The sequence below is a fragment of the Microcaecilia unicolor genome, chromosome 13 (genome assembly GCF_901765095.1).
Source record: "Microcaecilia unicolor chromosome 13, aMicUni1.1, whole genome shotgun sequence".
In the NCBI taxonomy this organism is placed as follows: Eukaryota; Metazoa; Chordata; class Amphibia; order Gymnophiona; family Siphonopidae; genus Microcaecilia; species Microcaecilia unicolor.
The window spans coordinates 19,603,857-19,630,553 of NC_044043.1; the positions used below are offsets into that span (position 1 = coordinate 19,603,857).

Consider the following 26,697-nt stretch of genomic DNA (forward strand, 5'->3'; position numbering starts at 1 on the left):
GCTTAACGAGTCGGACCGCTTTGCCTACCTTCAGGTTCGACACTACATCAGATCCCTAGGCTGGTCGAATCTAAGTGAAGATGTTCAGGACACATTAAGCTCTGACCTGACTTTGGGGGCGCAAACAGTGGTGCCCCTAAAATACCATCATAGGTCTTTACAGGATTCGACCGAGAATATAGACTTTCGAACCAGTGCCCAACACTGGGCTAGAGACCTGTTAGTAGAAGTTACAGAGGAGACATTGAGCAATTTTATTACTTCTATTCAAAAGGCATCCATTTTTACCCGACATTGGGAAATGCAATATAAATTTGCATTAAAGCTATACATCTCTCCAGATAGAGCGAGGAGGGCAGGCTTTGGTGGAACTGGTACCTGCCCATGGTGCGAGCAGTCTCCGGCTAAACTCGCCCACATGTTCTGGTACTGCCCACGCATCTTGCAACTGTGGACACAAATCTTGAGAGAGATTAAGAGATACTGGGGACGCACAATACAGAGGCACCCTCTGATGCTTTTCAGAGAATACAAATACGTCAAGCCGGCTCCATCGGGCTTCCTATCTTTTCTACAGAGAGCGATGCTGATGGGAAAGAGAGTAGTTCTGCAACATTGGCGTAACACCAGAGCTCCCACAGTTGGTTCCTGGAGAATACAAATGATTGAACTTTTGAAATTAGAGAGACGTGGCTGTCTGGATATGTCTACTGAGGAGGGCAAGCGGTTCCAGAGAACGTGGGAGAACTTCTGGGACACGTTGCAGCCCCTGGCAAGAAGCAAGATCCTAAATTAGAGGTGCCAGAACGAGAGATACCACCCGGATCAACTGATGAGACAGCTTGTGTTTGGGGAAGGGAAGGGGGGGGTATTTTGTTGGGAGGTTGGGGAGGGGATGGGGGGGGGGAACTAATGAAAAATACTTGACGTTGACAGAGTTACTGCTAGTTGCTTGTTGTATTAGTGTTTTAACGGTTTGCAAGCCCTGATTGTAATATATCAAGCATTATATGTCAATAAAAAAGATTTAACCATAAATCCATCGGACTCAAAGCTGCTGGGGATCTAAGCTGCTGGGAAGCTGCAGCCACAGCTTTACCCCTTCTCTTCAGCATAGGAAGGAAAAAGAACCAAAATTCAGTGGAAAATCACAGGAGCTCTGTTTGCACATCCGATTCATTCAGCAGCCATCTTGGACTCCGCCGATATACTAAATTCTTATGGTAAGTTAGTACAATGAAAGGGAATTTGGCCCCCTCAAGTAAGTGGCACTACTCCTCCAGTGCCAATTTTATAGCCAAAAAATAGTTCCTTTTGGCAGGATAAACTTTTTGTGAGACGAAAGAACAGGGAAGCAGTTTCCCACAGGTATGGATCTGGGATAGGATGGTATCCACTCCAATAGCTGAGGCATGTACTTCGACAAATAACCTTTTCTCAGAATCCAGGTGTCAAAGGATTGGAACAGTTGTAAAGGCCTGGTTCAGATGGTCAAATGTGGCTACGGCTTCGGGTTGCTAGTCCCAGGGATTCGCCTCCTTCTGGGTGACAGCCATCAGCAGTGCTGCAATAGCAGAATAATTCAGGATGAACTGCTGGTAATAGTTGGTAAAGCCCAGAAATCTCTGTAGAGCTTGGAAGTCCAGAGGCAGGGTCCTGTCAAGAATAGCAGACAGCTTAGCCAGGTCCATTCATAGCCCTTGATCAGAGATGATGTACCCCCAAAAGGGTAATTTGGAGCATTGAAAGACACATTTTTCCAATTTGGCGAATAGCCACTTCTGACACAGGCAATAGAGTACCATCTTGACATGCTGCCTATGTTGTTCCAACAAACAGAAGATCAGAATGTCATCAAGATAGACAAAAATGTATTTGTACAGTCTCAGAAAATATTGTTAATGAAGTTCTGGAAAACAGCGGGAGCATTAGCTAGACTAAAAGGTATAACATGATATCATAAATGTCCATCTCTGGTGCTGAAGGCTTTTTTCCACACATCCCCTTCCTGGAAATGGATGAGGCTCCTTGTAGATCTAGTTTGATGAAGACACAGCCCCATCCGTCATGCCTATGAAAAAGAACCCTACCTCAGCTGGGGACGTAGAGGGACGGATGAAACCCTGCTGCAGATTGTCCTTGATGTGGCAGACATGGCTTTGGTCTCAGGGCGTGAAAGCTGTAGACCCTGCCCCAGGGGGAGGGGCAAGTTCCCAGGCAACAGTTCAATGGGACAGTCATAAGCCTGGTGAGGTGGAAGGGTCTCAGCCCATTGTTCAGAGAAAACATCCGCAAATTCCTAGTAGGCTCAAGATAGTGTCCTCACGACTTTCACGACTTCCATTTTATGTTTAAATCATTTTTATTAGAAAGTACAGAAACACATGTTTCAATAATATCTGGAACAACATATCTAAAACGAAGTCATGTATATCAAGCATTAAACATTAGTAGATGTTTTATAAAGAACCCCCCCCCCCCGTTTCCCCCCCCCCTTTACCCCTATTCCTCAGATTCATTGCCCATCTTGATACATAATCCTAGAAGCCTTACATCTATTCCCTCTCCCTTTCCCCTCGTTCTTCCCATAATCCCATTTCCCTCCCCTCTTCCCCCCCACCCCAATTTCTAAACATTTCACATGAAAGAACAGTCAGCTCACAAAAAGGAAGGAGACTCTAAATGCTGTTGTATTCTGGTTAACTTGTTCAGTATCTGTCATTTTATGGTGGGTTGAAGTGTAGTCCAGTATCTCTGCCACACTCTTTGAAATGCAAGCACATCACTATTTCTGCGTGCCGAGGCGGCTATCCCACAAAGCTCTAAGTTCAGAAGCTTTGTCATTTTTGTCCTCTCTCCAGTGAAGCAGAATCACTTTTTTCCCAACCACTGTTACTCGCTGAAGAAAACCTACTAGTCCTGCGGGGATGGGTTTTGTCAGAGCAAAGTTATCAAATAAGATCAGTGGGTGTGCGTCCATTTTCCGCCTCCAGCACAAACCTGTCTCTGTGAAGATCTGGGTCCAAAACTGGAAGATAAACGGGCAGAGCCAGAACATGTGCCTCAGTGTTGCCACAGCTGCTCCGCATTTGAGGCAAGTCCCTGTTCCAAAACCCGCTTTCAGCGCTCTGGCTGGTGCCATGTAAGCTCGCAGCGCAAATTTATACTGTTGCTCCCATTGTCTAATGAAAGGGGTTCTATGTTGGATAGCTAATAGAAACCTCTGTAGCATTTCAGCCGTAAATGTAGTTCCCAGATCTTGCGCCCAGTCTGCTGCAGTTTTTATGTAGTCAATGTCCTCTGTTGTATCCAGGAGAGATCTATGATGGAACCGCAGCGGTACAACATCCTGTGCTCCTAGCGTAAGCATCGTTGACAGTATATCCTGTACATCTTCACTGAGATTATATGCTCCTAACGCATGGGCATAATGTCTCACCTGGGTGTATGCATAAAAATCACAGTTGGAAATTCCATACTCCCTCTGTAGATCTCCAAAGGCTTTAATTTGTCCTTCTTCATCGAGCAGCTGATATAAGTAGTGTAGTCCTTTCTGTCTCCAGCAGACAAACGCTGTGGCAGAGGTACCATCTGGGAAACCAGGGTTCAAATTCAAAGAGATAAATGGAGTTGCAGCTGCAGAAAACCCGTGGCTGCGGCACAGCCATCTCCACGCTGCTCTCGCCGAGAGCACAAAACAGTTAAACAGTGGTGTATCCACTGGTCTCTTTTTTGTGGTATGAAGCAGGCAGCTCAAGTGCGTCTCTGGTGTCATTGAAGCCTCTAGGCACGTGTTCGTGAAATGCTGAGTCCCTGTAAGCCAGTCTCTGACATGCCTCATGGTACAAGAGATAGTTAAATAACGAACATTAAGTAGCCCCATACCCCCATGATCTTTGGGTTTATATAACACATCTAAGGTTATTCGGGGTCTCCTATTATTCCACAAAAACTTTCTTAATGCTCCCTTTAATTTTTTCTCCTCTCTCCCCCGCAAGTACAACGGCAGCATCTGAAACTTGTACAGCCACTTAGGGGCTATCATCATGTTATATAGCGCAACCCGCCCCGCCAAAGAGAGAGGACAAGAACCCCAGATCTCCAACAGGCGTTCAGTCTCTGCCAGCAATGGCAATACATTCTCCTTATATAACTCATGCATCTGGACTGGGACCTTCACCCCTAGGTATTTCAGCTGCCCCTCTGCCCAGCTAAAAGGGAAAGGGCGTATCCATTTCTGTTTAGTTATGTGTGATATGGGAAGTGCTAGAGATTTTGAAAGGTTTAAGCTAAACCCCGCCAGGTCCCCATATTTTTTTATCTCCGCTAACAGGTATAGTACCGAGGCCTGCGGATCGTCCACCAAGAATAGCAGGTCATCCGCGTATGCCAAGAGCTTCACTATATCTTTGCCCACCTTCATCCCCTTAATTTGTGGGTTGGCCCTGATAGAGCACAACAATGGCTCCAGGGAGATAAGAAAAAGCAACGGCGACAGGGGGCAACCCTGCCTCGTGCCCTTCTCTATCGAGAATTCCGCGGTTTTCACCCCATTTACCAGAAGTCTCGCCCGCGGGTCCGTATATAGTGTTATAACTGCCTGCAGGAACCACCCCTGAATTCCGACCCACTTTAGTGCCTCAAACATGAATGGCCATAGTACCCTATCAAAGGCTCGTTCTGCATCTAAGCTAATCACCAGACCCCCGGGAGCTCTTACAGGCGCCTCTATCATGGCTGCAATTAGCTTTCTCACATTTAGTACTGAGTGGCGACCCCTGATAAAACCTACTTGGTCCCCTCCAATTACGGAGGGGAGCACCTGTGCTAATCTCTATGCCAAGATCCGCGACAAGATCTTGATGTCCACATTTATGAGAGAAATGGGCCTGTATGCTGCTGGCTCTGTTAGATCTCTTCCTGGCTTGGGGAGTAGACTAATCAGTGCTTCATTGGCATATCTAGGGAGGGCCCCTCTCAATCGCCTCTTCATACAGTCCCATCAAGGGTCCCACTAATTGTGTTTTAAGGATCTTGAAAAATTCTCCCGAAAACCCATCTGAGCCAGGCGCTGAATATTGTTTCAGTGCCTGTATTGCCGCCAGAATTTCCTTTGCACGTAGGGGAGAATTCAGGGAATCTGCCTGACCCATCTGTAACTGTGGCATCTGAACATGATTCAAATATTCTCGGATCTGTGCGCTCAGATCCGTTTCTGCTCTCTCTCCTTTGTATAGGGCTTTAAAGTGTGCTTTGAAAATTTTTGCTATTTGCTCTGGGTTCGAGGTACCGACTCCCGCTGCATTGCAGAGCTGCACTACCACATGCGGTTTACGGGCCCCTTTAATAAGCCGCGCCAGCATACCCCCTGGCTTATCTCCAAATCTACTCAGATTATATTTGCATACCACCGTCGCCCGCCCATGTCTCTCATGCAGTAAGCTATTTAGCTCCGTCCGTGCAGCTATCAAGGTCTCTAACAGGGCCTGAGTAGGGTTCCCCGCGTACCTCCTTCTAGCTTTCCTCACCCTCCGCTCCAACTCTACCACCTTCTGCGCTATTTGTCGGTTCCTCCTGCTGACATATGCTATCACCTCTCCCCTGATGACAGCCTTAGCTGTGGACCAATAAAGTCCCGGGTGATCTGCGTGTTGCGCATTTGTCGTCGCAAAATCCTCCCATTTCTGGATAAGATATTTGGTAAATTCCGGTGAGGAGTAAAGGTACGCCGGGAATCTCCAGCCCCCCGCCCCTTGATAATAGGGCTGAGGCTCAAGGTCTACCCAGATCATAGCATGGTCCGAGAGTTCCTCAGGACCAATTACCGCCTCCACAACCTGAGGAAACAGCCCCTGCGACACCAAAATATAATCCAGCCTTGACTGGGTCCCGTGGGCCCTCGAGGTATGCGTAAAATCTCGCTCCTCTTCATGTAATAATCTCCAGGGATCCACGACCCCCAGTCCTCCACAAAAGGTCTCCAGAACTCTACGCCCTTGGCCCCCCTCTTCCGCAAGTCGCCCAGTTCTATCTAGCCGCGGATCCAGGACCTGATTCATATCCCCCGCCACTATTATTGGATCCGTCCCATATTGTTGGCATTGTGCAAATAAATCTGCAAAGAATTTTTTCACTCCAGTTTGCGGGGCATACACTGCCACCAGCAGTCTAGTCTGACCCTGTAAGTTCAGCCGTACTCCTATATAATGCCCTTCTTTTGCGAACAGCAACCTCGCCCCCACCGCAACAGCTTTATTAAGTAATATGGCTACCCCTCCACGTCTCCCTGAGGCTGGGGAACACAATACCTCTCCCACCCAGTGTCTCTTCAGTTTTTTACTCTCTTCTAAAGATAGTCTGGTTTCCTGGATGCATGCAATTCCCGCCCCATGTCTCTTCAACGCACCCAGTATCTTTGCCCGCTTAACCGGCGATGTGATGCCGCCTACATTCCAGGAGATTAATCTGACATTTTTCCCCGCCCGGTTAGCCATCAAAGTCTATCCCATCGTGCTCAAAGATCTCCATCCATTTTGCCTCCCCCGAGGGTCCCAGCCTCCCCCCAGAAAATATGTCAAGTGCAGTACTTTCTCTGACCCATTGGTCTCCCTGAACAAGTGTCAAATTCTCCAGGGTCCCTTGTCTTCCCTTCCTGTTCTTCCATTCTTGTGCTTCACTTAAGAGTCCTACCCTCCCCCTCCCACCTCCTACCCTCCCAATCATCCCAAACTGCCCATCCCATCCCCCCTGAGTACATTCCCAGTTATCCCAACCCATTATGATAAAATGGGTATAAGGGGCTTCCCGCACCTCCCGGTTCCCGCTCCAACCCAGGTTAACTATATATTGAATACCAAAAAACACACACTGTTTTATCTCCCAAGGCATACCTTTGTACACGTATTAACACACATTACATTTAAGCTCTTAATTGCAGCTCAACTGGCCTCTGAGTCTTGTTCTCCAGATTGTGCATTTTCCTTCAGTTCATTCACAAATTTTCCTGCCTTTTGGGCATCATCAAACTGTTTCCATCTTCCCTCGTGCCGGATCTTTAAGATTGCAGGGTAGATCAACATGAAAGTCATTTGTTTCTCATGCAGTGCTTTGCAGATCGGGGTGAATTTCTCTCTCTTCTCCTGCAACGCCGCCAAGTAATCTTGGAATATACGTATCATATGTCCATCGTATCGGAGCTCATTTCTTTTTTGGCGGGACCCTCTCAGGATTTCTTCTTTGTGCACATAATTGTGCACTTTGATGATCACCGTTCGTGGAAGCTGCCGTCCATCTTGTTTGTGGCCTATATGGTGTGCCCGTTCAAGACAGAGCTTTCCCGCACTATCCGACAGGGCAAACTCGTCCGCCAGCCACTTTTCAAGGACCGACGAAAGGACCCTGTCCGTCACCGTTTCCGGCAGCCCCACCAGCCGTAGATTCCCTCGTCGGGATCTGTTCTCAAGATCGTCGAGTTTTGTCGACATCGCTTGTAATGTGCTGGCCATAGATTTTACTTGTTGTGCAGTAGGGCCCACCAGGTCTTCCACCTCTGATACCCGTCTTTCGAGCTCTCCAGTTCTATGGGTAGTCTCCGTTATGAGCGCCTCTAAACTTGACACCTTGGCATACAGCTTTTCTAATTTGGGGTCCAGAGCAGCACTCATCGCTTCGGTAAGTTGCTGTAATTGCTCCGTTGTAAACGAGGCGCTCCCGCCCGATGTCAGGCTTTCTGCCATGCTGCCCGGCGTCTTCAGCTTGTCTTTATCTTTTTCCCCCCTCTGCTCGTCATTGTTCTCGCTGGCGAGTTTAAGTATTTGTCCATGGGGTATTTAGCTTTTCGTTGGTATGTCTCTTGAGTCCCGATCTTAAGGAAATTCGGTATTTAGTCCAATTTAAAGGGAGCTTGGGCCCGGGAGAGCGCGGGACCACATCTTCTCTCTTCAGAGCATCACGTGACCCCCTCTCCATTTTATTAATGGCCATCGACATGGGGAACATAATGGAGCTCAAGCACCATCCTTGACAGGGCCAATCCCAAGCTTCTATCTGACCCTTATCCCAGTCAATATGAGGGTTGTGCTGTTTTAACCAAGGGTGGCCCAATATGATGGGGTTCACGATTGTTTATAGAACATACAGCGTTATAGCCTCCCTATTCAACAGCCCAATCCATAGACAGCGGGAATGTTTTGGTCTTCACGACTCCCTGAATGTGCCCATAGGCAGAGGACACAGAGATGGGTCGAGGCAAGTTTTGTGTGGGAATATGAAAATGATGGATCTGTGCCTCATCAATGAAGTTGCCTGCTGCCCGGAATCTACGAACACTTCTGTGAAGAACTTGGGTTCCAGATCAATTGCAGCTGGAACCAATAACTGGGCGTGGGGAGTTCATCGAGAAGTTTCTAGTGCTGCCTCCTCAGCCAGAACTAGACTTGTGGGTTTCAAGGCTTCTTAAGGCAGAGGTGGTCGTAGTACTGTTTCTCAATGCAGTACAAACACAAATCCTGTGCCTGTCACTGCTACTTCTCTTGGTCTGATAGCCCCAGTCGATCCACCTGCATAGGATCCCTGTTGCTGGCAGGTGAAGCAAACTGTAAAGGGGGAGGCACAAGTTTATGCTGGAATGTGAGAGCCAACTGAAAAGGCCTACAACTGGCATGGCACTCTAGGGCTGTCTCACGAAAACGAATATCCACTTGTATGCATAGTAGAATTAGATCATTGAGATTTGTAGGGAGCTCATGCCCAGCCAGTTCATCCTTAATCTGAGAGGATACACCTTGCCAGAACACGGCGGCTAGGCTCTTATTATTGAATTCCAGCTCAGCCGCTGGGGTCCAGAACCCAATGGTGTAATCACCTAGGGTCTGTGACCCCTGTCATAAATTCAGTAGCTCTGTGGCCGCTGAGGTAGCTTTGCCAGGTTCTTTGAAAATTCTACGAAACTGGACAAGAAACTCGGCCAGGCTGGTTAGTACAGGCTCATTCCTCTCCCAAATAGGGGAGGTCCAGGTGAGAGCAGGACCAGTAAGGAGGGAAATGAGATAGGCCACTTTGGCCCTATCAGAAGCAACATCTCTTTTTTGTAATTTGAATATGATTTGACATTGGTTCAAGAACCCCCGGCAAGTCTTTGGATTCCCATCAAAATGAGGAGGTGGGGTGACGCAGATTCCCATGCCACTGGGGACAGCAGCTGGTCCTAGTTCTGTGACAGGAGACGAGGCTGCTGGTAGAGCTATATCTGGCCCTTGGCTATTGTCCATCCAATGGGTCAACATTTGCACAACCCCAGATAGTTTTTGCAGCTGAAGTGCAGGGCAAGTGACTCTGTTGATCTCATGGCCTTCGTAAGCTGTTATGATCCTGGATGGTGAGCCCTAGGGCCGTAGCCAGATCATTTCCAGAATAGAAGGAGAGGAGGCAGGACAAGAGCTTGGCACATCAGGGAGCTAGGAGACAAGGCTGAAACTTGGCAAGGTGGGAACCAGCAGCAAAGCAGGAACCATGAGACAAGCTGGACTTGACAAGCAGCAGGAACCAGTTACGAATACACAGGAGGCAGGACTGAGCTCCCTTAAAAGCACTCAGCCTGGTGATGATGCCCCCCCCCCCCCCGATATCCCATCGCTAGCCGTATATCCAGCGGGCTGTGGCATGCACCCTAGGACGCTGGGAGGATGCTGTCACACAGGCCGCCATCAGGGCTGGAGCCACGGTGCAGCTGTGACAGGAGGGGATTTCCCTGGGAGTCCTGTGGGCTCTGCGGGATTTCCGCAAACCCCATTCCCGTGCAGGTCTCTACTCTGTAGCTTGACTTCAAAGGAATATTGTGTATATGATTTTTCCTAACAGGAAGTATGTGTGTGTGGAAGTAGATCCCAAGAAAGAGAGATTGTGTGAAACAAGAAGGGTATAGGTTAACCTCAGCCCAGGGAGATCTCTTATTCTAAAAGACAACATTTTGGATAGAGTTGGTGCACACCAGCAGTCAGGAAGCCAATCATCATATAATAGACTGATTATATTTTTTTTTTTTTTTTTGTATGAAGTCTTTATTGTTCATTGAAACAACACAAAGAATGCAGAATACTATCCAGCAAGTTACATTTTCCTTTAACTAATACAGTGTTCCGCTAATGCTTTATACAGTATAACTCATCATAGTTTCAACTTTCCGATATCAACATTTTTAAACTTCAACATTTTTATTTTTAGTTTTGTCCCAACTTTTTAACAGAACAGAGGTTGCCCTCCCTCCCGCCCCCCTACCCCTCCCCGCCAAGGGAGCACCGCTGAGCACTACTGTTTTTTTTTTGTTTTTTTTTATTTTTTTTATAAATTTAGCTAGACACTCTTCTCTCAGACATATTAGTTCGTCAGAGCGTCTACAGGAATGTATTTCCAAACTGAGTGCCATTTCCCCATTTGTTGCTTATGCTCAGCCACCAATCTTTCCATTTCACGTACATACCTCAACTTATTTAGCCACTTAGCCAGCGGGGGAACTCCCTCCCTCCTCCAATGTGAAGCTACAACCACCCTTGCTGTACCAACCACATGCTTTGCCAAAATTTGTTGACAGGATAATAAGCCTGCAATCCTAGCCGAAAATAGGAACACCTCGGGGGTCCAGGGCACTGTACACCCTATCCAAGCCTGCAGCCTGTAATGTACCGCCTTCCAAAAGGCACGGATTTTAACACAATTCCACCATATGTGTCCCATGGTACCCTCTTGGCCACACCTTCTCCAACACGTGCCCGAGGCATTTGGGAAAATCCGCCTCAATCGGGCAGGCGTGAGATACCACCGATATAATACTTTCATAGCATTCTCCTGCAGGGGTACATGGGTTGACACCTTCACAGCTGCTTTTTCTATGCTCTCCCACCCAGGGTCTCCCAAACTCATCCCCAGCTCTCGCTCCCAGCTTTTCCTATGTACCCCGTAACTGGGCGCCTGCTTGCTTATATTATGGTACAAGGAACCTATCAATCCCCTAGATGAAGCATGTCGCTCACATATCCCCTCCAAATCTAATTTCTCACGCTGCATCACCTCCCTCACCGCCTTGCTTTTAAGGAGAGATACTAATTGACGGTATGCAAAGTCACCTCCCTCCACCCCAGGATATCTGCCCCGCAATGTATCGAAAGATACCAGCATATCAGCTTCAAATAATTGGCCCCAGGTTCTCACCCCTATCTCATACCATTTAGTAAAGATCCCCGTTACCGTCCCCGGTAAAAATAAAGGATTAAAGGCTATCGGAGTGTAGCGAGTCAGTATACATTGTCTCTTAGGGAACAAACTATCCCAATAATGGAGCGTTACCGCTATGGAGGGACAAGCTCTTTCATTTATACTTCTAAAGGACCTTGGCAGCCACATTAGTGCACTCAGTGGTTTGTCACCCACAGATTGTTGTTCTATTTGCACCCATTGGCGATCCGGGTATTCTTGTTACCATTCAAGTGCTGCTTTCCCCTGCGCTGCCCTGTAATACCATGCAAGATTAGGTACCCCAAGCCCACCCCTTTTCCTTTCCTTATATAGGAGCGACCTCGCTAGCCTAGGACGCTTTCCTGCCCAGACGAATCGCACCAGCCTATCTTGTAAATTAGCTAAATATCGCCTGGGCATTATCACAGGCAGCACCTGAAAAAGATATAACAGTCTTGGCAAGACATTCATTTTAAGAATAGCTATCCTGCCAAACCTTGATGTTCCCAAATCTCCCCACCTCTCTAGATCTTCCATGATAGTTTTACCCAACCCCTTATAATTTGCATTAAAGAGCTCCGAGGGATCCCTAGTCAGATTCACCCCCAAGTATTTTAAATGTTTGTGGGCCCACCGAAATGGAGATGAAATCTTTAAAGACTCCACCACATCCTCCGGAATTGTCACATTCAGGGCCTCAGATTTTGCCATGTTGACCCTAAATCCGGACACCGCTGAATACTGCTGTATCATGTGTTCTAAGTGCGGGAATGTGGTCAAGGGTCTAGTGACAAATAGTAATACATCATCTGCAAATAAGGCCAATTTATGTGTTCTATCCGCTATCTTAGCTCCCGAAATATCAGGATCAGACCGCACACGGGCTGCAAAAGGCTCCATTACCATTGCAAACAATAAGGGGGACAAAGGGCATCCCTGCCTAGTGCCTCTATGTAAATTGAATAAGTCTGAATTTCCTCCATTGACCCGAACACAGGCCTTAGGGAACTCGTAGAAGGCCCGAATCCAGCTACGAAATTGTATTCCAAACCCCATATTTTCCATCACCTTATACATGAAGGGCCAGTGAACCCGATCAAAGGCTTTTTCCGCGTCGAGGCTTAAAAGACACAACGGCTTCTGATTGTTTTTTGCCAAGTTCATTATATCCACCGCCCTTCTAATATTGTCCATCGCCTTTCGATACTGAACAAAACCCACTTGGTCTGGATGAATAAGTACTGGCAAAATAGGGGCCAGACGGTTCGCCAGTACCTTGGCCAATATTTTGACATCTGCATTAAGCACAGAAATAGGTCTATAGGATCCGCATTCAGAGTGATCTTTGCCTGGTTTAGGCAAGACCGCTATCCATGCCTCCATCATTGATTGAGGTAATGACCCCCCTCTCCCCACCTGATTGAACAAATCTGCTAGGAGCGGAGCTATTTCAGGTGCAAACTTCCTATAGAACTCATTGGGCAACCCATCAAGCCCGGGCGATTTATGTGAGGGGAGACTACTAATTGCTTCCTGGATTTCCCCGGGAGTAATTGGCTCATCTAACATTGTCTGCTGCTGGTGACTCAGAGAGGTAAGTTCACTATCCTGTAAGTAGTGATCTATCAAGTCCATCGAAGGGTTGAGCTCCTGAGCATATAGATCTTTATAAAATTCCCCAAATCTGTTTCGTATTTGTTCGGATGTACTTAAGGTATCTCCTCCACCATCTCGTATCTTTATGATATTCTGCTCAACTTTTTGCCTGCGCAACTTTATGGCGAGAAGGCGCCCTATTTTGTTAGCATATGCGTATGAGCTCACCCTATTCTTTGCCTGTAGCATGCTTAGGTGTTCTGAATATATGGAGTCAAGGCGCATTCTCTGGGAATTAAGTTCTCTCAATACCCTAGTTGAGCCAGTAGCCTTATGCTGCTCCTCTAGCATACGAATGCTTTCCAGGCATTTCGCGATCTGTGCTCTACGAGCTTTCGATCGTCTACTGGCCAATTGTAGAAAATATCCCCGGGTCACCGCCTTCATAGCATCCCATATTATATTAAGAGGGGGCCCTGAGCCTAGATTAAGTTCAAGATACTCTTTCAACACTTGCTTATATCCCTCCACCACTGTCCCCTCCCGCAGAAGGCCAATATTCAGTGTCCATCTTTTATTTTTTTTTTCGGCCCTAATACTTGGTAGAGTCACCCATATGGGGGCATGATCCGACAGAGTCACATTACCTATCCCTGCTTCAGGACCATGCTCCGCCAGGGTTGCATCCACAAATATATAGTCAATGCGTGAATAAGAGTTATGTACTGCGGAGTAAAATGTATAGTCTCGTACCCTCTGGTGTTTTACCCTCCATAGGTCCACTGTGCCCAGCGAAAGCGCCAAGGATCTCAAGGCCACAGATTCCCTATGACCCTCGCCTCTGGGGAGCCCTGAACGATCTATGGTCGGGTTCATTACTGTATTAAAGTCCCCCCCTATTACTAGTGAGCCCTGCGCAAAAGTAGCCAAGGAATTTCTGACCTTCTCCAGGAACCCAGCCTGTCCCGTATTGGGCGCATATATAGAGGCCAGGGTTAAGTCCACATTATCAATCTTGGTATGCATAAAAATATAGCGTCCACCCACATCCCGTTTTACCTTAAGAACCTGCGCCCCGATCGCAGCATGAATCAAGATCGCAACTCCTCCTTTCTTTGACCCAGTTGCTGATGCACAATACACTACTGGGTACTCTGGATGAGAAAGAAGCCTTTCATGTCTACCCACCAAATGCGTCTCCTGCAGGAGAACCACATGTGGTCTATGCTGCTTTATTTCCTTATAAAACTTTTGCCTCTTCTGAGGCATGTTTAGGCCCTTTACATTGTATGAGAGAATTTTTAAGTCTGTATCAATCACCATAGTTTATAGTAAAGCTGTTCTGTCGCCCCCCTGCATGATATCTCTATACAGTGCCATAATGCAAAATATACTCCCTGCATACCCAGCAGTGCCCCTCTCTCTCCCTTGTTTCCCCATATCCCACTATCCCCCCTCCCTCCCACCCCCCCCCTCCCTCCCACCCCCTCCATTCACACCAATTGAAAGACCAATGTCCCTCAAGTGGGTCTTTGGGAAGTTATTCACCCACCACATAGTTCCCAAACCCACATCTATCCCCCCCCCTCAATATTAGCTCCTTCACGATCCCGCTTAGTCCTCACCCTTACATCTTTCATTACTATGCCCTCCCCTCAATTTAACATTTCAACATTCTTCAAAATCCTACATTTTAAGGCTGTTATCAACCCTACCATCAATATACAGAGTCAATTGGCATTTGCGGCAATGCCTACCCATCAAGGTATTTTCCTGGAAGCATGTCCCCAGTGTCCCGATCCAACTTGCTTCAACGCTTCTGGTTACTATGCCTTGCGGGTCCCGGGGTTCTCTGCCATCGCTGAAGCCTCGTCTTGGTAGCTGGCGCCATCACTCCAGGTGCAGTCTTTGTGGACACCATCTCAACTGCGTGCAAGGCGTCCCATGCCTCTTGAAGAGTTTGCACCCGATATTTGGTGCCTTTCAGAGAAAAATTTAATGAGAAGGGGAAGCCCCATCTATATTGTATCTGTTGTTTGCTCAAGACTTCCAGCGCCGGTTTCATTAGCCTCCTCATCTGGAGCGTGAATAATGAGAGGTCCTGATAGACCTGAACCGGGGCTCCACCATACTCCAGGCTCTTTGTCTTCCTAGCTGAGGCTAGAATTCTCTCCTTAATCTCATATTTGTGGAATCTCACTATGATGTCCCTTGTCTGCTGCTCTTTTCGCGCTCCAAGAGCTCTGTGCGCTCTATCCAGCTCGCATCTCATTTCCTCTGCCTCAGGGCCCAACAAAGTAGAGCATAATGTATGCACTATTTCTGCCACGTTCTCTGTATCTCCGCCCTCTGGGACTCCACGGAAACGGAGATTACTTCTTCGCCCCCTGTTTTCGATATCATCTAGTTTATATTGCAAGAGCTCATGTTTTTGTTCCATAGTCTGTAACATATTAGTGTGCTTATCAAGCAGTTCAGCGTGCTCATCTAGTTTTAACTCTGCCTCCTCCACTCTGCCGCCCAATTCTCTGAGGTCCGCGCTGAGCGTATCCATGCGCTCTAAAATTTCTACTTTTGACTGCTTAATCTCCGACTGTATCGTAGCAGTTAACTTACGGAGCTCAACGGATAATCCTTTCTTGGCAGGTGGGGCTCGCGTCTCAGCCATAGATAACGCTGAATCTGAGTCCGACGGGGATCCGCGCTCCGGTGACTCGCGGTGTCTGGAGGCCTTACTCGCCACGCTTTTCTCCGCTTTTTCCATCTCCTTTTTCCGGGTCGAGGCCGCTTTACTCATTGCGTCTGTATGCCAGGAGGTAATTTCTTACCGTTTCGCAATTTTTATCGCCGTTTGGATCGTGTTATTTCCAATTTTACAGCTTTGGGGAAGGGAGCTGTGAATTCAGGCTGCCATGCCGTCGGCTGACGTCACTTCCCCCTATTATAGACTGATTATATTAAAGGGATTACAGACACAGATACAGAGAAAGTATGGAACTTACAGCATTACCCAATGCTGTACAACCTCAAGAATGAAAAACTACCTCAGAACTGTAACTATTTTGCACCTGAGTTTATTAAAGAGAGTTGGAACACCCCACTTTAGTCTTTGAGTTATCTTTTGAAGGGAATTCTGTGCCAGGGCCTTCAAGGGAAATCACTCCTCTCAATGGAGAAGAGTGTGTGTGCTTAGAGCAATTAAGGGAGAGGGTCGGGAAGAAATAAATGTTCTGTGGGGGCTCTGGTGTGTGAATTCAATGAGAGACAACCCTGAGGCTGGGACACCACCCTTACCTAAGGATAAGCTGCTGCTGATCATTTCCTTATTGCATAGGGTGCTACAAGGTATGAGGCAGAGGAGAATATAGAGGAGGTAGAAATCTTAGTAAAAAACCAGGAGGGGACACTGACAAAAATAGGGCAGAGAAGAATACAAATTAGAAATCTCTGTTCCAGCCAGCAGGAGGCACTGCAGCAGGCTGCACAAAGGGGAATACATAGGGAGACAGTGATCCATGTCTTAGTTTTGAAAGGAGGGGTATGGAATATTTATTTTTCTGAAGATCACCTCAAAGAATCTTTTGCTTTCTCAGTTGGAAACCCATCGCAGACTATGTGGATCAGCAGTTTGAACAATACTTCCGAGATGAGAGCGGACTGAACCGTAAGAACATTTTGGATAACCGAGTGCACTGCTGCCTCTACTTCATCTCTCCCTTTGGACATGGGTACACAATTTAATGTGTTAATGAGCTGCTTGTATATATATATTCCAGATCTGCCTTCAACGGGGTAAAACTAGCATTGATAAGGCACTGTTGTGAGCGTAGCGGCCTCCTTGGTAGTGGGGCAAGGGTCACCCCAGAGGCAGGTACACAATCAATTTGTAATATCTGTGACCTACAATATTTGCCTTCCCTCTTACCATTGAACTGGGCACATAGACCATAAAAGGTTCCTTGTTAATAAATGACCTTGCTAAGGTAACAGTAAATAGTTAAGCTTAGAAAATTATCACGAGCAGAAAGACCAGAGTAGCTTTAAGATAAAAAGCCTCTAACGGGTTTTGCAGTATTTTAACAAGTATATACAAGTATATAAAAAGCAAAAGACAAATTGTCCATAGTATAAAGGTAAATTTATGTCAACATCAATCATAACACTTCTTCACGGAAACATTAGAACAGTGGTTCTCCAATCTGGTCCTGGAGGCACCCCAGCCACTCAGGTTTTCAGAAAATCCACAATGAATATTCATGAGAGAGATTTGTATGCAGTGGAGGCAGTGCATGCAAATCTAATGAATATTTATTGTGGATATCCTGAAAACCTGACTGTCTGGAGTGTCTCCAGGACCAGGTTTGGGAACCACTGCATTAGACGGTCTCCATGACAGAACTTCATTCACTTCCAACTCCAGCTTCTTTCATACACTTTGTGGGTGGTAGGTATAATTCCTTACTCTTTAGTATTTAGCTCCAAATATTTCCCAGCTAGCTTGTATCTGTTCTCCTTCCAGCTTAGCTGTTACAGTAAGTTAGTTGAACTACATAAGGCTCTGCTGTTTCTCTTAATGGGTGGCAACAGGGTTACCGCACTCCTCTCCTAGTGGTGGTGGTAGCTCCCTAAATGCTGAATGCTTGCCTTTGTGAACAGGCAAAACCCCTGGGTGGGTGAAATCTCCCCTGACACAGAGAGGAAGATGTCACCAATGTCACTACTTGCAGCCTTCAAACCCTTCCCTGATTTGGGGTGTTCAGACGTTAGCAGCTTCAACTTTTCCTCTTCTCTCTTCAGTTGTTACAAGAAATTATTTATTTTGGGGAAAATAGCTCTAGAGCAACTCGCCACTATTTATAATTTAAGAGCAGGTGCTGTATTTATAAGTTTTAGGATATTAATTTCTCCACCAATCACCAAAGGTGATAATTGCAATAAATTAAATAAATTAAGTATATATAAAAGATACCATATACTCAGAACACAAAGAGACCGTATTTTTAGCTTCAAAAAGGTTGATTTAATATACAATTGCACACGAGAGGTAGGTGTTAAGAGATCTTTACAGGTAATCTGTGCTTAAGTAAGGCAAGGTAGCAGGTCTAGATCAAAAGTTATGTTACTTACAAGTCCTTGTTACACAGTATGAACAGCATTAGGTAAGCACATGTTTGCAGGACAGGAACAGGGCTTCTGCAGTAAGTGGATCATCTGAGTTGCTTGCAGCTGAAGAGAGTCTGAGTCTTGCTTGCAGTTGAAGAGAATCTGACTCTTGGGAAACAGCTTGTCCTTTTATATCTTGCAAGCTGCAGGAGGATATGCCATGTGGATCTTTGTCCTGATTTCCTGGTTTCCACACGACCCTTGGGCATTTGCAAAGCATTGTGGTATCTTGGTCTCATGTCTGCACACGACCCCTGAGTTGGTCTCATGTCTTATGACATCACGAGACTTGCTGTCTGGATTTTGCTGGCAAGTGGTCTTTTGATGTCCTGCTCAGTCTCTGGGGCAGATACACATTACAAGTCCTTCCTTTCTGCACATGTCTGAAAGCTGATGGGAGGGGCAGGTATACCTTTGACAAGCAAATGTCCTGTTTATGCTTCCTCTGAGTTCTTTGTTTTCAATGGGGTATTCAGGTGCCCACCTTAGTCAATCTTTTGTTAGGTGGGAGGTCAGAGGAAGCTCTTTTGTGTTTGTTAAGTGTTTGTAATTAACTATCCCTGCTCTCAGAAGTTCCCAGAAAAAGGAATGGAGAGAGAGGGGCTTGAAATGAAACTATTCTCTAAAAGCTGCACAAATATATTGGTGTATATATATATATCTGATCCAACACAACATCATGCTACACATTTAATTCTGATGATTGGCTTATACCATAACACAGTCTCCCCTCCCCCCGATCCTATCTTCTGCCTTAGAACACTCAGAATTAAAAAAAAAAAAAAAAAGCAAATTATTAGCTAGTCTCCATACCCTTTTCCCCATAGTTTTACAACTTGAATTTTCTGCCACAGCATTAACAGATAGACTATAGAAGGCACAGCAGGGCCTAGTTCAGTCTTAGAAAAAAATACAAAAAAAGAAGAAGAAGAGAGAAGCAAGCATTATTAACTAGTTTCCATAGTGTATAACCATTTTCCTCATAGTTTTAAACTGAAACTTTCTCTAGAGGTAGAAACTTAACAGCCAAGAGTATTAAAAAGGATAGAAGCAAGGTTCAAACTGTCCTAAGAGAAAGTTATTTTCTGTTCTTTGCCTGTTGGAGAGGTAACACTGCTACTGACCAGTCCCCCCCCCCCCCTTTCCCAGAATGTTGCTCAGTTTGTAACAGATCTAAATCCCTCATCCCTGCACCATCGTCTCAACCACGCATTGAGACTTCATAGCTCTGCTTGCATATTTATTGTGGATAGCCCAGTGGTGTGCTGGAGCCGGCTCGCACGAGCCCCTTGATAAATTTTAATGATTTTTGCGAGCCGGTTGTTGGAGTCAGGCAGCAAGCACACAAACATCTGTTTTTTTTTTCTCCTCCTCTCTCCCTCCTCCCAAGCCCCCACCCTCCCATAGGCTCCCAGCATACCTGGTCATGTCGTCCCTTAGGATCATCATCCCCCCCTCACCACTGCCTGACCAACCTGGAGACTTTTCTCTGCTAGATCCCACCCACAGGAAGTTGCATCAGCGGGGCTGTACATTCACTCGGGCAGAGACAGGCTGGGGTGGATCAGGCAGCGTCTTGTGTTACAGCTGCTGGAACAAGTAATGTTTGAACAATGGCCAGAGGGAATGGAAGCTGAGAGAGAGGTAGGCAGAGGAGCAGCAGGAGGGAGATGATGCTGGGTTTGAATGAGGACAGCATGAAGTAAAAAAAAAAAATAAAAGTTGAAGCTATTTAAGTTAGTCTGTTTCCCCTTCCTGCACCATTAAACTGAAAACAAAATCAAGCAAACTTATGAGCTGCTGCATCTAGGTTGTCATTCTTTATTGTTGGTAGCATTTTAATTCAATCTCTCTTATATTTTCAAACATGCCAGCTTTGGCAGCATACAGATATACACAGAGGTCAGAGGAAGTATAGTAATGGAATAACTTTTCATAGATAGAGTAGTAATTTGTTATCAATCATATTGAGTGTGTCATTTAGAGGGGCTGGTTATAGGGACACCCTAGCATGTATTATATTTGTGCAGAGATCTTTTTTCTCCTGGTAAAGGGCCATTAAAACAGATGTCATTATAAGGATCAGGTGCTCAGCATTCAGAGTTTCTATCTACCTATCTATCTATCTATCTATTTAGTTAGTTAGTTATGACATTTAATCCTGCAGAGATTTTTTTTCTCCTGGTAATGGGCTTCTAAAACAGACATCATGTTATAGGAATCAGGTTCTCAATGTTCAGAGTTTCTATTTATTTACTTATTTATGGCATTTTATCCCACATTAAATTTGAATTAGATTGGAACCTGGAAGCATTTAAAAATAAAAAAAATTTCCCAGAGAGAGTAATGCATGACCCCTCCACCCGGCTCTCTCCCTGGGTATAGCCAGCTCTGCAATTTGGGGGGGGGGGGGGGGCGCAGAGGTGGACCGGGGAGAGAGCCTGTTGTTAAAAATTTACCAGCACACCACTGGGATAGCCTGAAAACCTGACTGGCAAGGAGGTACTCCAGGATCAACTTGGGAAACATTGCCCTAGAACACAAAACTTACCACACTATAACAGCCCTAACCCACCTATGAACAGACAGTGCTATATATATTACACTGGGCTCTACAGCACCAATTAACCTACTATTGGGAAACTGGAACAAGCTGCACTGTTACACATTCCTACATAGATGCTACGTACTAATAGAATCCTTCACCCCAGGCACACATGCAGAACATGGACAGACCCTCATCTATATAACATAAGAGTAGTCATACTGGGTCAGACCAATGGTCCATCTAGCCGAGTATCCTGTTTCCAACAGTGGCTAACCCACGTCACAACCACCTGGCAGAAACCCAAATTGTGACAATATTCCATTGTAATACGGAATAGGGAGCCATAAATAAAAACCAAAACAAAAGAAACCACCAACAAGAACAAAAATTGAAATAGAGAACCCCCTTTTCTCTGCCCAATGAAGCCAGACTCTATAAATAGTGCAATACTGGTTAAAAAAAACAAAAACAGAAATGCATTTTCTCCTGTACTTTGCAAAATAAAAATACAAAAAATGTACATTTTACAAAGCAGGTACATCTCAGTCCTTACAAAGTATTAGCCATAATAAACAAATCAACATCACAAACATAGCTGAATCCATACTGCCACAACTTGAAATCGCTTCCATAAGAATCAGTCACCCAAAATTGCGGGACCACCTTAACGCAGTTATACTTTACAGACCACCAGGCAATGGCGAGATTGCCAAACATACTTCATGGACTTTATCTCGAACATCTGTATCTCTTCCTCCAACCTCATCATACTAGGAGATATTAACCTACACCTGGAAAAACTCAATACAACAAGTACCCAAGACTGTAAAGAGTTCCTACAACTATGGGATCTACAAGGATCAAATATGCAACCAACACACAAAAAAGGATACACATTAGACATCATAATATACAAATTTGACCACGACGCAAACTTTACACTAACAAACACTAAATGGTCACCTATACTGTGGTCAGACCATTACAAAGCACATATTACCCTCCAATGTAGAATGAAAGACTTACCTGACAAACAAATACGAAAAACTTACAGCACGAGAGGAAAAATAGACCCGGTTAAATTCTGGCAACAGATCTACATCGACAGACACAATCCAATTCCTATCAAAATGGGATAATAGATGTAAATTAATACTAGACAGCATTGCCCCAATCCAAACCAGAACCTCACACAGAAAAATACCATGGTTCAACGAAGAACTGAAAAAACTCAAAACACAAGTCAGGAAACTAGAACGCACGTAGAACAAAAAGAAAGATGATCCCACTCTTAACGCCTGGAAGCAACTCCGAAGAAAATATAAATACTCCATAAGATAAACCAAAAGACAGTACTACAAAGCTGAAATTGGACCAAATTATAAAGACACACACAAACTCTTCCAAATCGTGAATAAATTATTAGATACCACTCCAGTCACCAACAATAGCAAAGACATACCAGGAGCTGACGATTTGGCGAAGTACTTCAAGGAGAAAATTATACAACTACGACTCAAAATACCTGTCAGCCCCATCGAATACACCACACTCCTAGACTGCCTAGACCCAGACCCTGGAGCTTACCCAGCAGACAGGATCTGGACTGAATTCACAATACTACCGGAAGACCTTATCTCACAAATGCTTAAAAGATTCGCTAAATCTCACTGCAAATTAGATATATGCCCAAACAACCTCATGAAGTCGGCCCCACAACAATTTATAACGGACCTAACAAACCACGTGAACTTTATGCTACAAAATGGTCTCTTCCCAAGGGAGAAAGTTAATATTCTACTCACCCCCATACCCAAGGATGCAAAGAAAAATGCCAATGAACTAACGAACTACAGACCAGTAGCATCCATACCCTTAATTACCAAAATAACAGAGGGTATGGTGACCAAACAACTCACAGAGTATCTAAACAAGTTCTCAATTTTACACGACTCCCAGTCAGGATTTCGCTCTAATCACAGTACTGAAACCGTACTAGTTACGCTCATGACCAAATTCAAACAATTGATAGCAAACGGAAACAACATACTACTGTTACAATTTGACATGTCGAGCGCATTTGACATGGTTGATCATGGAATTCTACTACACATCCTTGAATACTTCGGAATTGGAGGCAATGTTCTCAATTGGTTTAAGGGGTTCCTAACTACATGCTCATATCAAGTGGCATCAAATTCGACTACATCAGCTACATGGACACCTGAATGCGGAGTTCCACAGGGATCCCCCTCTCACCAACCATATTCAACCTAATGATGACACCCTTGGCCAAACTACTATCGAACCAAAACCTAAACCCATATATATACGCTGATGACGTAACGATCTTCATCCTATTCAAACAAGACTTAAGGGAAATCTCCAATGAAATCAAACAAAGCCTACATATCATGAATTCTTGGGCAGATGCATTTGAGCTGAAACTTAATACAGAAAAAACCCAATGCCTAGTACTCACCTCACAATACAATAAGAACAAATTTACCACCATCAACACACCTAAACTAAATCTACCAGTTTCGGACACCCTAAAACTTCTTGGGGTTACCATTGATCGACACCTAACACTTGAGAACTATGCGAAAAACATAACTAAAAAGATGTTCCATTCAATGTGGAAACTAAAAAGAATTAAACCATTTTTTCCAAGGACTGTCTTCCGCAATTTGGTACAATCATTAGTACTCAGTCATCTGGACTATTGTAACTCACTCTACGCTGGCTGCAAAGAGCAAATACTTAAAAAACTCCAAACAGCCCAGAACACGGCAGCCAGACTTATATTCGGCAAACCAAAATACGAAAGCGCGAAACCCCTACGAGAAAAACTACACTGGCTCCAACTTAAAGAATGCATCACGTTCAAACTTTGCACCCTAGTCCATAAAATCATCCATGGTGACGCCGCAGCCTACATGTCAGACCTAATAGAACTACCACCCAGGAACGCAAAAAAATCTTCTCACACACCCCTCAATTTGCATCCTCCCAAGTGTAAAAGTCTGAAATACAAATCAATGCACGCATCTACCTTTTCCTATATGAGCACGCAATTCTGGAACGTGTTGCCACATGACCTGAAAATGGTTTATGAATTGACCAATTTCCGTAAATTATTGAAAACTTATCTCTTCGACAAGATATATTATAACGGTCAACACATGTAACTGTACTATCCTTAATATATCCAGAAATGTCATTTAATGCCTTTTGCTTTAACACTTTCATGTATCTTACCACCATGTAACCCATAACCCTCTGTAAAACCAAATGTATATTGTCTTCTATTTCCAGTATCCATGACGAATTGTAAGCCACATTGAGCCTGCAAAGAGGTGGGATAATGTGGGATACAAATGCAATCTCTCTATATAAAACGCACCTCCAACATTCTAATGAAGCCTCACTTTCCCAACGTTCTAAAGTGAGGCGGCAGAGACCACTTTTTGAACATCAGTGTTTGCCCCGCCCACGCGCTGCTGATTGGCTGTGCCTCAGGTGATGCACACAAAGTACGGTTCCACCTCCCAAACACTCACATGGACTTAGAAACCACCAAGCCTTTGAATGGGACCGGTGCTGCAGAGGAGCAGGAGTGGGACAGCGAAGAAAATGCAGCGGCGTTCAGGAAAAAAAAAAAACACACACACACACGAGTCCCACCCCTTCCTGAGGAGGGGGTAGCTACCAGCACGGGGACCAACCGCGAGGAAAGCGCGGACGAAGAACGCCACTAAACAACCACTACATCGCGGACCTTACTCTGCAAGCTGTTCATGCGGTGAGTCTCCAAGCCGGCGTTCAGTGCCTACAACAGAGACTTCCAAACACATGCGCCCTCAGCCCCACCCCCCCTACAGAACGCCACCCACATTCCACACTAAAACCAAACCAACCCCCCCCCCCAAAAAAACCACCCAAACGGAAACCTCCGGCGCCCAACCCCCCCCTAAAAAAACGGATCACAGCCCACCTGAGTGCCCAGCTGAAATCAGTGCCTACAAGGAGACCTCCAGACACATGCGCCCTCAGCCCCGTCCCCCCCTACAGAACACCACCCACATTGCACACTCGAAAAAAAACCATATCTACTCCTACTGCCTGCCTGCAACGGATCCCTCTGGTTTCAACAAAAATACAAGTGCCTACAAATACCACATCAGAGTGCCCTGCTGAATTAAGATTACTGTATCACACTCACACGCAGAGAATCAGCATCACTCACTAACACACATACATACAACCAAACTGTCCACCACCCAAAATGCCACACACTGCCATGGACAGACAACATCTTGCTTTCACACTCATACACACACACTCCCTCCCCCAACCCCCTTAATACAAAAACTGAAACAGTAAAAACCTACATCTCTCTCTTACAAACACCCACAGAATCCCATAATCCCCCCCCAAAAAACACAAACACTCATACAGAACAACCCTACCCCACAAGCACCCCCCTACAAACACCCCCACACAAAATGGCACACACACCCACAGACACCCACAACCCCCCTCAAAACCACAAACACTCATACAGAACAACACTACCCTACCCCACAAACACCCCTCCCCCCCCCAAAAAATAGCATACACCCATAGACCCCCACAACCCCCCCTCAAAACCACAAACACTCATACAGATTTTACAACTTAAAAAACAAAACTCTTTTCCTTTTTTAAAAAAAATATATCCCTTAATATCAAACAGAAAAAAAAACAACACATGCTAGCGCCCGTTTCATTTGTTTTGGAAACGGGCCTTTTTTACTAGTAAATAAATAAATTAATTAAAAATATTTTTTCTACCTTTGTTGTCTGGGAATTTGGCTGGTCCCAGTCTTTTTTTCCATGTTCCATGAGTCAGCCTTACAAATTCTTTTCCAGGTTGGCCTTTCCATTTCTTCTCTCACCTCTTGTCTTTTTCTTTTCCTTCTCTACATCTGTTTGGCACTGATCTTTCGTTTTATGTTCCCACTATCAAATAGCTGTGTATAGAGCTGCCAAGTGATCCAGTTACAGAAGGGAGATTTTTCAACCAGCCCTAGTGTGAACTCACATCCCAAATTCATGTGGAATTTGCAGTCCCTGATTCTACCCATCAAAATCTGTGCTGCAGTACATCCAAAATGACTTAAGAAAATGCACTCAGACCCCTGCAGGGTTGCTAATTTGAAGGTATCGGAGATGTGCATTTTCAAATACTGTCATATTCCTAATATCAAATTGAAAATAAAATACCTTTTTCTTCTGTTTTCTACTCTGTGACCCTACCTCCTCCCCCTTTCCAGTAGTGCCTTCTCTGTGTCCCTATCCCCCTCCTTTTCAGTTGTGCCCCTGTGTCCCCATTTCTTCTTTCTCCAGCACTGCCTCTTTGTGTTTCAATGCCCCTACCCTCTCCCTGTCCAGTATTGACTCTGTGTCCTTCTCCATCCCTGTCCAGCATTTACTATATTCTTCTCTCTCCCCATGTTAACCTTTTTCCCTGTCTCTTTCAGCGCTCCCCAGTGTTTCATTTTTTTTCTCCTGGTCAAGGCCACTAAAACAGACCTGGGTTTTGCCAGGTTCTTGAAGCCTGGACTGGCCGCTCTCAGAAACAGGATGCTGGGCTTGATGGACCCTTGGTCTTTTCCCAGTATGGCAGTGCTTATGTGCTTATATCATGTTATGAGAATCAGGTGCTCAACATTCAGAGTTTCTCTCTATTTATTTATTACATTTATACCCTGCATTAAACATGAATTAGGTTGAAACAAAACAGAATAATCCACTTGTGTACCTAAAAGGTAAACTACAAAACAGATGGCAGATTACAACAACAACAACAATCCTTTATCCTCCACCTTTTAAGACACTGTGCATCCTGCTAGATAGTGATGGCACAAGGGAAGCAAGTTTGGTCCAGTGAAGACTAACTCAAAATAACCTGTTCCTTAGCTGGACCCTAGTATTACCATATTAAAAATGCGACCATACCATGCCTCTGTGGCTGCGTTCCACTAGTGTTAAATGATTAACTGGATTTATTGACTAGGGACATAAACATACACTTATTTATTCAATACCACAATTCCTCATGTACAGCCACAAAACAACTTTTTAGGGTGGATAGTATTCCTTTTATTATCAACCAA

General features: G+C 45.2%; 1 protein-coding gene across 1 annotated transcript in view; it reads left to right on the forward strand.

Moving 5' to 3' along the window:
• LOC115482627 (septin-4-like) overlaps positions 1-26,697 on the forward strand; it is a 223,530-nt gene that overhangs the window by 112,919 nt on the left and 83,914 nt on the right. Inside the window, exon 7 of the mRNA XM_030222567.1 lies at positions 16,419-16,553. Within this exon, the coding sequence (XP_030078427.1) occupies positions 16,419-16,553 (135 nt within the window). The remainder of the gene's footprint in view (positions 1-16,418; positions 16,554-26,697) is intronic.